Below are 11,972 nucleotides of genomic sequence, written 5' to 3'. Positions count from 1 at the left end.
TGACCATGATACAAAAAGTTATGTTTATTTGAGTATATATACTGTAGTAAAACGTGCAAACAAAATACATGAAAATATATGAAAAGATTAACATTTCAAACATGGACAAAATTATGACTATTTTATTTTTGCTGATTTCAAAAAGTAATTAAAGACTTGTGTTTGAAAGACATCTGGACACATTACATAAGAGCCAGCTATTCTAAATAGTACAACATTTACACTCAATGACAATTTAGATTATTAAGCAGCTTGTTGAATATCACATGTCTTAAAAGGCAAGAAACAGTAGCAAATATTTTCAGTGAATTCATTGAAATATTTCCAGCCATGCATTGATATTAATTCTTCTGTGGCCATTTAGCTCGAAGAGTCCAACCCAAAAAGAGCAAAGTGCCGAAACTTTAAGCGCTTGACCCTTATATTTGCACAGAGTGAAAGCAAAAGTAATGCTACAAGATTTCTTGGCAGGCTTCCACAACTGCCTCCCGTAAGACACCATAAAAACCACCATAAAACCACACATTGCTCGTTTATAAGATAGCAGATGGCAGAAAGATGAACGGGGGCCAATGTTAGCTGGCAGCTGCCCTCAGCCTCTCCTTGAATGTCGTCGATGTCGCTGTTAAGAACAGAGACAACAGTGTGAACATCAGTTTTTCAAATGCGCAAGCAAATCCTCAGGCCGCAAAATGGTTTTAGGGATTACCATATCACTGAGCTTCCATGGTCTCTCGTCAATTTTTTTCATCAGATCCTTTACCCACGTTTCGTTTGGGTCTGTGCAGATGATACGGCCCTTCCTCATGGTGAAGCTGAAAGATAATTGGCACAGGTGAGGATTATTTTTAGCATGCAAATAAAACAGACATGGGTTAAAGAAAAAATCACTGCGAGTTCAGAGAGGTTGCTGTGTTAAAGTGCTAAAATGGAAGTTTTGTATGTACGTTCACTTTCCACTTAGTTTTTTGCTAGTTTCACTGTAATTATCATTATTATTATATAACAATGAAGGGGTATTTGTCAGAGGAACCCCCTTAAAGACATCATGTCATGGGTGTTACAGTACAGACACAACCAGAAAAGCATTTTTGTGACTGTTTATTTAACAATAATAACGTCACTATTTGTTGTACATCCACTTACATTACAGCTGGGATGTTGCAGCCTCCATCTGTCATCTGATGTCTGTACTTCACTGCGTGTTTTTGAGCAGCGGGCTTCATTGATCTCACATACTTTAGACAGCAGTTATCATAGGGCACTGAAAACATAAAATCACCATTTAACAACATGATCAAATTTGCACAACAAAGATATATTGTTTAAGACAAGTACGCAGTGAAGCAACATCTACCCACGCACACACTTCAGCAATAAAACAACCTCCTTTATCTCTTCATGCCTCTTTATTGCATGCTGCATATATGACACTGTTTTCAGATTTCTTTCTTTAAAATTGCTGTACCTTGTGCCAATGCCAGACAGACGCAGGAAAGGATCAGCAGGAAGAACAGAGTGTTGAACCGCATGGCGAGGTCTGTTGTGGCAGCGCTGAAAAAAAAAATACAGGTTTATACATATAAGAAATATAAGTTTTTCCCTGCAATCAACATTATAGGCCTTATCACTCTGTGGTTATGGTGCCTCAACCCCTCCCATGCGTTCATGATTTTCATCTCAAACCTTGAACCTTGAACAAATATTGTACATTAACTGGACTTGTTACCGAAATGTATCATTAATCTTTTAAGCTCAGCTGGTAAAGAAATGTTACCCTATTTGCAAAAATAGGACTACTTAGCTTTGGCCATTAGACCACAAAATGTGAATTAATATGCATCCATTGCCCAAATGTGTTAAGGAAACAAGATTCAAAACAAATAAACAACAAATCAGTTTCTATTTGAATCTATTCTATTATCTATTTAAATGATTTTATAGCAAAATGTGTTATAAGATCATTACTTTCATTGAGGTATTCTTACAAATACTGCAAAACTTACTGAAACTAATCAAATGCAATACTAATATTACTATACTAATAAAATTAAATGATAATAAATAAACCTATAATTAGTAAAGCATTCATGTGAAAACCAAGCGCAATGTCTGTTTGTAAAAAAAGGAATATGATAACTCACCTCCGTTCTCCAGGTGTAGACTGAAGCTCTAACGTTGTGTCTATCAACTTGTGCAGGCACAGCACTCTTATAAAGACACTCAGGGGCAGTATCATATTTCCATAACCTTTGTACCAAGACTTTTTTTTAACTCTTGTTTGATGAATGCCTTTAAGGCGTCAGCCTCAGGTTTCTTGATTGGCATTGCAATTTTATGTTTTGCTGATTTTTTCCAAAAAAAAAAAAAAAAAAAGTAAAAACACTTGAATGAACTTGCACTGATAGAAACTTGACTTTTTGCATTTTCGTGCAAAGGCACGTGTCTGTGAGGGATCAAGCTGGTCAGATGCAATGCACGCTGATTAAAAAGACAAGATTGGGCCAATATAACGATAAAAGGTGAAACAAAGAGTGACATGTCCCCTAATACTGATCAAACAAAGACAGCAGTTAGTTTCCAGTAACTAGGTGGATCCCAGTTTATTTCTCATGTTGTTGACATGCCCTACTTTGGTGCCTTTAAAAAAGTTCACGCATTAGATCATGTAATTTTTCAGTCAGTCATTACCAGCAAAAAAAAATCCAAGTTAGAGCACGCTTAAATAAATGCACAATAAATGCAAAAGTTTGTGCTTATTCTCTTTAAAACAAAATCCTATTTGTTTCGTTTCATATCTTTCACGTGGTTGTCAGTGCCACACCTGCCTTAGTTGCATTCAAACAGACTGCCGGCGTGTGAAGGCGGAGGTTAAACAAATGTTTAGTGTCTACATTATGCTTTATTTATCTGAAATATACGTCTCTAACTATAACATTTACTCCTATGTTGCTTGAGGCTCTTGTAATTGGAGTGTGGCATACTGTACTCTAAAGGTTTCTCAATATGTAACTGTCACACTGACAGTTACATATTGAGAAATACTGTTGAATGGCTGCTGAATGAAGGTGTTAAGTGCATTCTTACTTGCGTAACTTGTTCTCAATTCTTGTCCAAAAAGTTCTGCTGGGGAAATCCTTGTACTTAACAGTATTTAATGACATTAACAGAATAACAGACTTGAACATGGGAACTTTTTTGGTAAACTTTAGGTGAATATCTACAGCAATGATCCCTGGGCTTGGGCTCCAATACGAATCTGTGGCTGTTGACAGTTACATAGGTAACATCTAAACTGTGAATCTTGACTGTTGCTGAGATATACGGGTGGTAAGGTTGAAATTTGGTCTTGACAACATGAAGACATGGACCCAACCTGCTAACTAAAAATTCATGATAGTAAAATTAGAAAAAGACTGAACTAGTAAGGCTTGTCTGGAAGGGTTGCTGTGTATAGTGTGTAAGTCTATTCTCTCTTAAAAGAACAACTTAGGTTGGCAAAGTTACACCTAAGCAAACCATTAAACATCTGAAATAATTAGACAGATAACACAAAGTGGAAATGTGTGGCTATAATCCACAGCATCACATTTGGAGAAAACCAGACACAGCGCAAACATCTCATTGCAACTGTCAAGCACGGTGGTAGAGGTTGGAGCTTGTCACAGGATCTCCAACATCTTGCAGTGACTGAGTTGACCATGAACTCATCTTTATATCAAAGTACTCTATAATCAATGTGAGGTCATCTGGCACGGTCAAAGGTTGGTCATGCGACAGGATGATCCTAAGCACAACTGCAAATCTACAACAGAATGGCTAAAAAAAAGAAATAAATCAAAGTGTTGCAATGGGCCAGTCAAAGCACAGACCTCAACCTGTTTGAAATGTAGTGGTGGTAGGAGAGAGAGAGCTGTGCATAAATGAATCCCTGCAAACCTCAATGAACTGAAGCAACACTGTAAGGAAGCGTGGGCCAAAATTCCCCTACAACCATAAGAGATCGATGAATCTTACAGAAAACAGTTACTTCAATCTATTGCTGCCCAAATAATCAATCGTGGGTTTTACTTAGTTTTTCTACACACTGCTTCTGATTTATTTTGATTTTGTTTCTGTTAAATAAATAATGGCACAGTGTAACATGTTGTGTTGTGTCATCTAAGGTTTTTTTTTTAAATCATGAACTGATACATAAAACTTTAGAACTGAATGAAGGCGTACTTTCTTTTTACCGTCACTCTCAAATTTGGTAGATATTAAAATGATTATCAGTTATAACACTAAAAAAATATGGTTATTATATATTATACAACATACAGACGGCACAGGCAGTTCATCTAAATTCACACACATTAGGATAAAAACACAATCATAGAAGCAAAACTGACATTTTTTAATATACGCACAGCACTGCTAATAGTATACCACATATGTCATATTTTATATTTATTTTATTGATAAAACTATTTGTAGATATTTTTAAAAATCCAAAAGAAAACAACAAAATCTACAAGTTGGCCACCACATGCAAGAGAAAATTAAATAGGTATAATTAAGTAATGAGGTTAAATAAACAAAGTATCCTACTCTCCACTGAGCAGGAGCAGACTATTACCACACAGCCATTATGGTGCAAAGGGCTTCTGCACTGGAGCATAAGTGCTCTTGCATAATTGCTGATTGTATCAAACTGCAAAATCAGAGCAGTGGCTGCCACAGCCATAAAAGTCAAATATCCAACTAATAAGACATTTCTGTTCATGTCAAAATAAATTACCCTTTAAACAGAAAAATAAGGATTTAGTTGAATATTAAAATTCCAAAACAGAAAACCATTCCCATTTCTTGGGTCTTTTCTTTCTTTGGAAACTGGCAATTGTGTAGCTTGATAAGATCTTTCTGACACGCTAACAGCATATTTACTACATACAAACATAAGATTTTCCTTTAGATCGCTTGATAAATTCATCTTAAAGCCTCATTTGACTGAATCACTCTCAAACACTGTAATCCTTTCATCTGATAACATAAATCTTCACACCCCCACCTATATTTTAAGAGCACACAGTAAATGTATGGTGTTTTTTTCTATAGAAAAAGAAACATTTTGATGTCTATCACAGAATAAAGACGAAAGGTTTGTTGTTGTTCATTTACTCTTAAATGTGTGGAAATTCCCTGCAGGTGTTACGCAAAGTTTTATCGGACCATAAAGACTTTATATCAGCATAGTTCACGAGGCCTTCCGGAAATATGAGAACTCCATTTTGACCCTTGAATCTTACCAAAAAGGGGACATAAAAAAGAGACAACAAGTCTTTGTATTTTCAAGTCATAAGTGCAGGTTTATATAACATTAATGTTGCCCAACCTTACATGACAATAATAATTGCCTTTTAGGCTCAGATATATTGACTTCAGAAGCAATATTAGTCTGATATGTGCGGTGTAGGGATACATGTTAGCGCAACATTAAACGCTTGTTTACATTCTTCAGTATTCTCAGAAAACCTGACTTTAATGTGGGAAACTTGAGCTGTAAGAGTACATCAGGATGTACATGCATCTTCCCTACAGTCATATTAAGTTCTGACAGATGATAAACTTTGCATTAAAGATACTTGTCAGAATCCATCTATGCATATCCACCCATGTTAATTCCTGACAAGAGGCTCCTGCGACACATTTAGAAGGATTCTTTTTGAACGCCCTGTGACAGGTACTAATGAGCCTCAAGCGGCTAAGTGGACATCTGATAGCACTCTTCGGTGTGAAGCGTGCCACTGACCTGTCCCTTTCTTTTTCTTTTGTGCCTGCAGGATACTTGTGCTCACTTCAGTTATTTACTGCTCCCACATGCAACCTGCATGTGTCGTAAAGAAAGAATCTGCATTTGATGCCACCCAGGCTCTAAAGACGTTTACATACGTTCAGATTGCTCTGATTAAATTGTCTCTATTTTTTTTTTTGGAGGGGCAATTCTGGTCTTGCAGTGAATATTTCATGTTAGATGTGCGGGTTTGATCACAGTACAATTCAACTGAACATTCATTGGCAAACCAATGAGTAACTTTCTAAGAAAAAAAAGGTTGTTGGCTGTGCCGAGCTCTGTTCCTGTATGTGACTGCATATTTGAAAAATCCTGATGGATTAATGGTATTGAGTATTTGTCAGAAGATGATGGTCTGCTGCCAAAGCTACTTGGACTCTGTCTGTGCAAAGATGCACAGTGTTGTCTTCAGCATTCCCGTCAGATAATGTGATATGTTGTTTTATCCCTTCATTATCGCTGTCATTTAACATCTCCAAGAATACATTTATCATTGTGTGAGAAACTTTACTTTGGCACGCAGTACAAAAAAAAAAAGAAGCAGCAGTATAGATGAGGACAGGGCTTTTTACTCGCTGCAGACTGAATAATGATACTGATTTAACATTTACTTCTCTTGCAACGATCCATTTGTAAACTGCAGTGTACCAAAAAAAGGAAAAATGAAAGCAAACACATGGGAAAGCTATCCAAAACAAGTTAGCTTCTACTATTTCTTTTTCAGTTTTATTATTATTGCTTTATTTTGAAGCAAAGGTCAAGGAGTTGCAAATCCGTCCTTTCTTTCCTTCCTTCCGCTCTTCCTTTCTTTTGGAAGCATGCCTGTGAGGAGGCCTTCAAAATTCATTTGAGGTTTAAATTTTAACTGACTGCTTTCTGGAAGGAAAAATAACCGTGTCAACATGATCAAAAGGTTCTTTAATCTCAGGGGCATTGATTTGTGCCGCAAACGTCACTATGATTCGGCCTTTTTGCTTTTCATGTCAACATTAAATCAACCAGGACATGAATACAACAAACAGGCGTAAGTTTACTATAATCTTACAGGCCTCTGCAATAACAAGTATTTTTTATTGTCTTTTGATGTTAGGTTAGGACATCAGACCTTCAGTAGCCAGTTGCAAGTGCAATAAGGAGATTTTATATATTCATAAACATATATAAACATACACAAAGCCACCTCTAGAGATGCAACAATTTCCCAGAAGTTCCGGGAACCTTAATGGCCAATTTCACAGAACATTTATTGCAGCATCAAAATAAAACCTGATTGTGATGGCAGAACTGACACAGACCACAGTGGCAGACAAATCTATGTGTGCATGTTATGTAGTGATGTGGATAGTAAGATTAGGTTGATGCATATTCCTGTCCTGTCCCAGACCTGTAATTTATTCCATCCATATATCAGCGATGTACTTTGCTGAGTGTTGCGGGGGCTTGGATTTTGTTTGAGCTATGACTGTGAGACTGTGAGAGGCAAGACACGGGTCACCAGTCAATCACGAAGCTGACTCTAATGATAGATGAGTAATTTTACACCTGCAGGCACTTAGAGTTGTCTGTCAGAGTCTGGAAAAATGTATTGCAGACTCAGGGAGAAAATGAGAACACTTGGAGAACACTTCAAACACATTTGGCACACTAGAAAACCCAAAACAAATGACCAAATATGCACTTTTTTTGCGGGATTAGAGTTGAAATGAAAGACAACACTGCTAAACTTTATGGACCAAAGAGTATGGCACATTACAGCTGTAGACCACGGACTATGGAAAACCAGAGGATGAAGCTCCCAGTGCACTGGATTTGTGCTGATGTTAACGCCAGAGGAGCTTTGAAATTTCTAGGCAATATATACCTCATCACTCATCAAGCTCACTCTGTAACTTTACGGTGCTGTGGTTGCTAAACATTTCCACTTTGCAATAATATCACTGACAATCAATTGTCGAGTATCTTGGAGGGAATCCTGCAGCATTACTATGGTTGAGCTGTTTAGAATGACTCATTCTTTTACAAATGTTTGTAAAAGCAGGCTGCATGGCTAGGATCTTTTATATGCATGTGCCAATGGGGCAGAAAACAGCTAAATTCAAAGACTAAGACATGTGGCCCAATACGTTTGTCCATATGTTGCGGCTACGTTGAGCATTTTTGGAGATTTTAATTTTCCCCTAGCGGTTTTATTTTATTCTAATGTATTATGCAATCAGCTCTGCCCTTCAAATGACAAGTTTCAGTAGATAAGATCCAACATTATACCACTGAACAAATAACATGGTTTTGGATTTTGTGGAAGAAAGTTACATAACCATAATTACCCCCTGTTTTTGTAGGGGACTCCCCCAAGGGTTTCATCTTTAGGTATTAGTTACAAAACTCTGGAAAATGAGAAGCCTGTTATGTAAAAAGTATTGTGAATCTTGGACTACTTCAAAGTAGATGTTATCATTACACAGATATTACACATATCAGGAAGGCAGAAAGTCAGGTTTTGCACCACGCATGGATTCTGACTGAAAGACTACTTTTTACCCTCGTAATAATGCTACAGGATCTGCCATGATGGGTTTTGACTCGTTATGATAGAAACACCATCGAATGCATTAGAGTTTGGTGAGCGTTACAGAGCCAGTTTGCTATTCGTATGCGGGGGAGTGTGTTCCAACTTTTGAGTGAGGGGTGTTTGTTGCCCGTAGACGCAAACACAGTGATGCACAGTGGACATTCGCCACACCAGTGGATAAGTACAAAAGAGAAACTGATATGACCCAAAGCAGAAGCCAAGCTCGTCTGATGGATGACAGCCCTCAGCAGCAAAGAGTATAAACACATGCAGTGGCTTGTTTGAGGGGAGCCTGAGGGGAAATCTCAAGCACGATTATTTCGATTATTATTACCAACTTTTGGTCAACTCAGGCAAACTCTTATGAAATGTCCTCTTTTCAGTGTTCCTTAACCACATTTGAGCAAAGCAGGCAAAGATCTGGTTTGTATTTATGACTGTGTTGTATTTAACTATTGTTTTATGCCTAACTTACATTTCTTAATCTAGTTCATAACTAAGCAGATGGCTCAGCAGGGAAAGACCATTTATTGGAAGATGAAAAGCAGGGGTACTTACCATTATCACCAAATAATGAATCACGTAATACCAATATTCCCACATTACAACATTTCTAATCGTAACAGGATGATTATCCTGTTATCTTCAGGAAGAATGTTGTATTACGATAAGAGATGGTCTGGAAAGTTTAACAAGTGCTATGGGAAATGCAATTTCGAGTCGGCTCAACTTACAAAAGGCTCTTGAAAGCTGATGAACATATAGCTGCTAGCAAAGGCCTTTTAAAAGAAGGCTAAAATTATTAACATTTTATTATTAGAAATAATTTCAAATATTTTCAATTTAATTAAACATTCTCACATAGTGTCACAGCTTTGCCTTCACTGTCTGAGCATGCACTATCTGTATTTTATGATACTTTATGAATGTTTAAGCTCTAAGAGTGATTCTTGAGCCACTACAACCACATCAACACTTGTAGCCAAACTAAACGTGCACATGTACATTGTCAGCATTACGCTTTTTTAAAGAAAGTTTAACACAGTTGTCTGTTAAACATGCAAAGAAAAAAGAGAAAAGAAAACAACTCAGTGCTTTACATTTCACTTCAGGCACTTTACAAACTGCCAGACTCAACTCCACAAAGACTATGGCCTGAAGGGTGTACTGGAAAGTGAGATTAATGGCCTACTAAGCTATGTTGGGCTTAAAGTTGTAGTTTCTGTGTCACAGAAGTGCTTGTGATAAATTACCGTGGTAACTTATGCCAAACACATCACCTGGTCAGGTGCATGTTATGTTTCCCAGTGTTAATTTAAAATCTTATGGAAGCACCATAATTTGAATGATTCTTTTATTTACAGCATGCAGTATAACGCAATATAGATTCTCTGCTGGAATATATTTTATATGTGCAAGAAAACCACACAGTAAAGTGCAAACTGAAGGTTGCATACTTGAGTCGAATCTACAGCTAAGTCTCTTTCACACTACTTGAATTGCAGCTAAAAGAACACAGAACACACACCAACTATACCGCTTCAGTCAGTGAAATTAATTTCCAATTGACTGGCCCACAAACCACAGCTCTTAAGTGTCTAATGTGTAGCCACACCTTAATCACTTAACCACCATTTATCTTCATGATCCTCTGATAATGTCTCTGATTGGAATAGGCGTCACTCATAGGGATCATTTAGTGTAGAGGAGTCACGACCTGTGAAATGCCCCATTATATGTGACCACGCATACAACTTGAAGCAGAAAACCCGGCTTAACAGAGAATATTGACAACCCCCATAATTATACTTGATAAATCCAGGTGGGGCTTTAGGTTTTATCAAGCCGGCCAAGGCAAACAAGATGCACAAATAAGCTCAGAACTTGCTTTCGTTCTTTCTTTTTATGTATAGCACAAATCTTTTTGTTTTCAACCGCTGTGGTTTTATTGTTTTGAAACTCCTTCAGGAAACAAAGGAAATACCTTCCGCCCATATTTTTCATGATACTGTATCCAGAATAAACATATGTAGTTTACACATTTGGATATCTGCGTGAATGCTTGCTTACTATATGCACGCCAAAATTGCTTTGTACAAAGAATTTGCAAAAAAAGTACAAAATGCAAACAGCAAACCCCCACGAGTCAATAATTTTATTTATACTGTCACTGCAGAGTTGGTACTTCATGCACTTGTGCAGTTTATGGTTTGTGTTTAACTCATCCATAGGAGAAAATATATATTTTATATAATTATTTATTGTTTTTTAGAAAACAATATGAACTGCTTTTGTAGTTGGTGTTGTAGAATTTTGTAGTTGGTGTTGTAAAGTTGCCTGTAGTTTCAAAGCTTGTCCAGAAGCCATCACTAAAAAATGCAAACACTGCTTACCTGTAACAGATTTGCTCAGTTGCAGTAACAGTTCGCCCTCTAGTGGAAGCAAAGTGGAACTGCACTGACAGGACACTGGAAAAGGACATTCAACGTTATTGCACATTTCTGTGCAAAACACATAGCTGTGAAAATCTCCTGACAGCTGAAAAGGTCCACACGTCTAGAAAACAAAAACAGAGAAAATGGGCAGAATTCAAATTCATCCTTAGGAAAGGATTTAATCATGACCTAATCACTCCTATAATAATACACTTCATGTAAATAATGTGAGTCATGATCACACAGTGTTTTGGTTACAGGCCTGGTAAATTCCAAGTGCTACATCAGCACAGAGATTGTTTAAATGTTATTGATCTATTTGTTTGTCATCTTGGTATTGCTCATTTGAGTTATTCTTTACTACTCACGATTTTCTTTTACTTAGGCGTGACGTTTATGGCGTTATCTCTGTACTGCTCTAGCACTTGAAATTTCATTGCTGTAGGACTAATAACAGAGTCTGATCTTATACTTGTGCTATCTTAAAGAATACAGTTTTTGCGTGCATGTGTGTGTCTATCAAAGCCAATTGGCACTGCAGTAAAGTCAGTGGTGTTGTCATGTTTGGCACTGTAAATGTGGCCTTTACAAACAACACCAATGCGTAAACCCCAGGAGAAAAAAAAGGGGCAATAGATTCAAACTAACAGGGCTTTTTACTATGAGGTGACCTTGCATAAACCATGTGTATAAATGTAAGCACAGTGATTACGGGACACACATCATTTAGAAACAGGAAATATGAACGACGCATTGGTTGTTTACCTTTACCGGGAATCTGATTAAATCACCACTTAACACTGGCTGTGGCGATGCCTTTGAGACGTGCTCGAAGGCTGTATTTTTGTTTTTCCGCCAAACCACTGTTTTCTAGGTTAAGAAACCTGAGCCATTCATGTCATCATCTGGTGTTTGTGCAGCTTTATCGTAGTTAATAATACCTTTAAAGTCTGTGTTGGTACACAGGGGCCTGGGAAAGCTGTAATAGTGGGTTAGGCGACCCAGGCAAACTTCACGTTCTTCCTTTGGGCCAGCTGAATTATAAATAAGCACATAAACATATCGATAAGCATGGACATATACTAGAGTTTTGGATTACAAAAAGAGTCTTGGCGAGGGCAGGGGTCGCTGGCTG

At 37.4% G+C, this 11,972-nt stretch overlaps 1 protein-coding gene across 1 annotated transcript; it reads right to left on the bottom strand.

Annotated features, from left to right (window-relative positions):
• ccl25a (chemokine (C-C motif) ligand 25a) lies at window positions 1-1,620 on the bottom strand. Its single transcript, XM_080292744.1, has 4 exons — window positions 1,469-1,620; window positions 1,147-1,264; window positions 710-815; window positions 1-622 (listed from the first exon to the last, which is right to left on the bottom strand). The coding sequence occupies exons 1-4, from the start codon at window positions 1,530-1,532 to the stop codon at window positions 593-595; spliced, it is 318 nt and encodes a 105-aa protein (XP_080148870.1). The 5' UTR covers window positions 1,533-1,620; the 3' UTR covers window positions 1-592.
• Window positions 1,621-11,972: the final 10,352 nt, after the last annotated feature.

Source organism: Astatotilapia calliptera, chromosome 18 (genome assembly GCF_964374335.1).
Source record: "Astatotilapia calliptera chromosome 18, fAstCal68.1, whole genome shotgun sequence".
Classification (NCBI taxonomy): domain Eukaryota; kingdom Metazoa; phylum Chordata; class Actinopteri; order Cichliformes; family Cichlidae; genus Astatotilapia; species Astatotilapia calliptera.
The sequence above is the reverse complement of the archived record's forward strand: the minus strand, read 5'-3'. Positions and strand labels throughout refer to the sequence as shown.

Coding starts and splice junctions, on each gene's coding strand:
- ccl25a (XM_080292744.1), bottom strand. CDS start 1,532: ATGCGGTTCAACACTCTGTTCTTCCTGCTGATCCTTTCCTGCGTCTGT. Junction 1,265..1,468: donor CTGTCTGGCATTGGCACAAG/GTACAGCAATTT, acceptor TTATGTTTTCAG/TGCCCTATGATAACTGCTGT. Junction 816..1,146: donor TGCAACATCCCAGCTGTAAT/GTAAGTGGATGT, acceptor ATTATCTTTCAG/CTTCACCATGAGGAAGGGCC.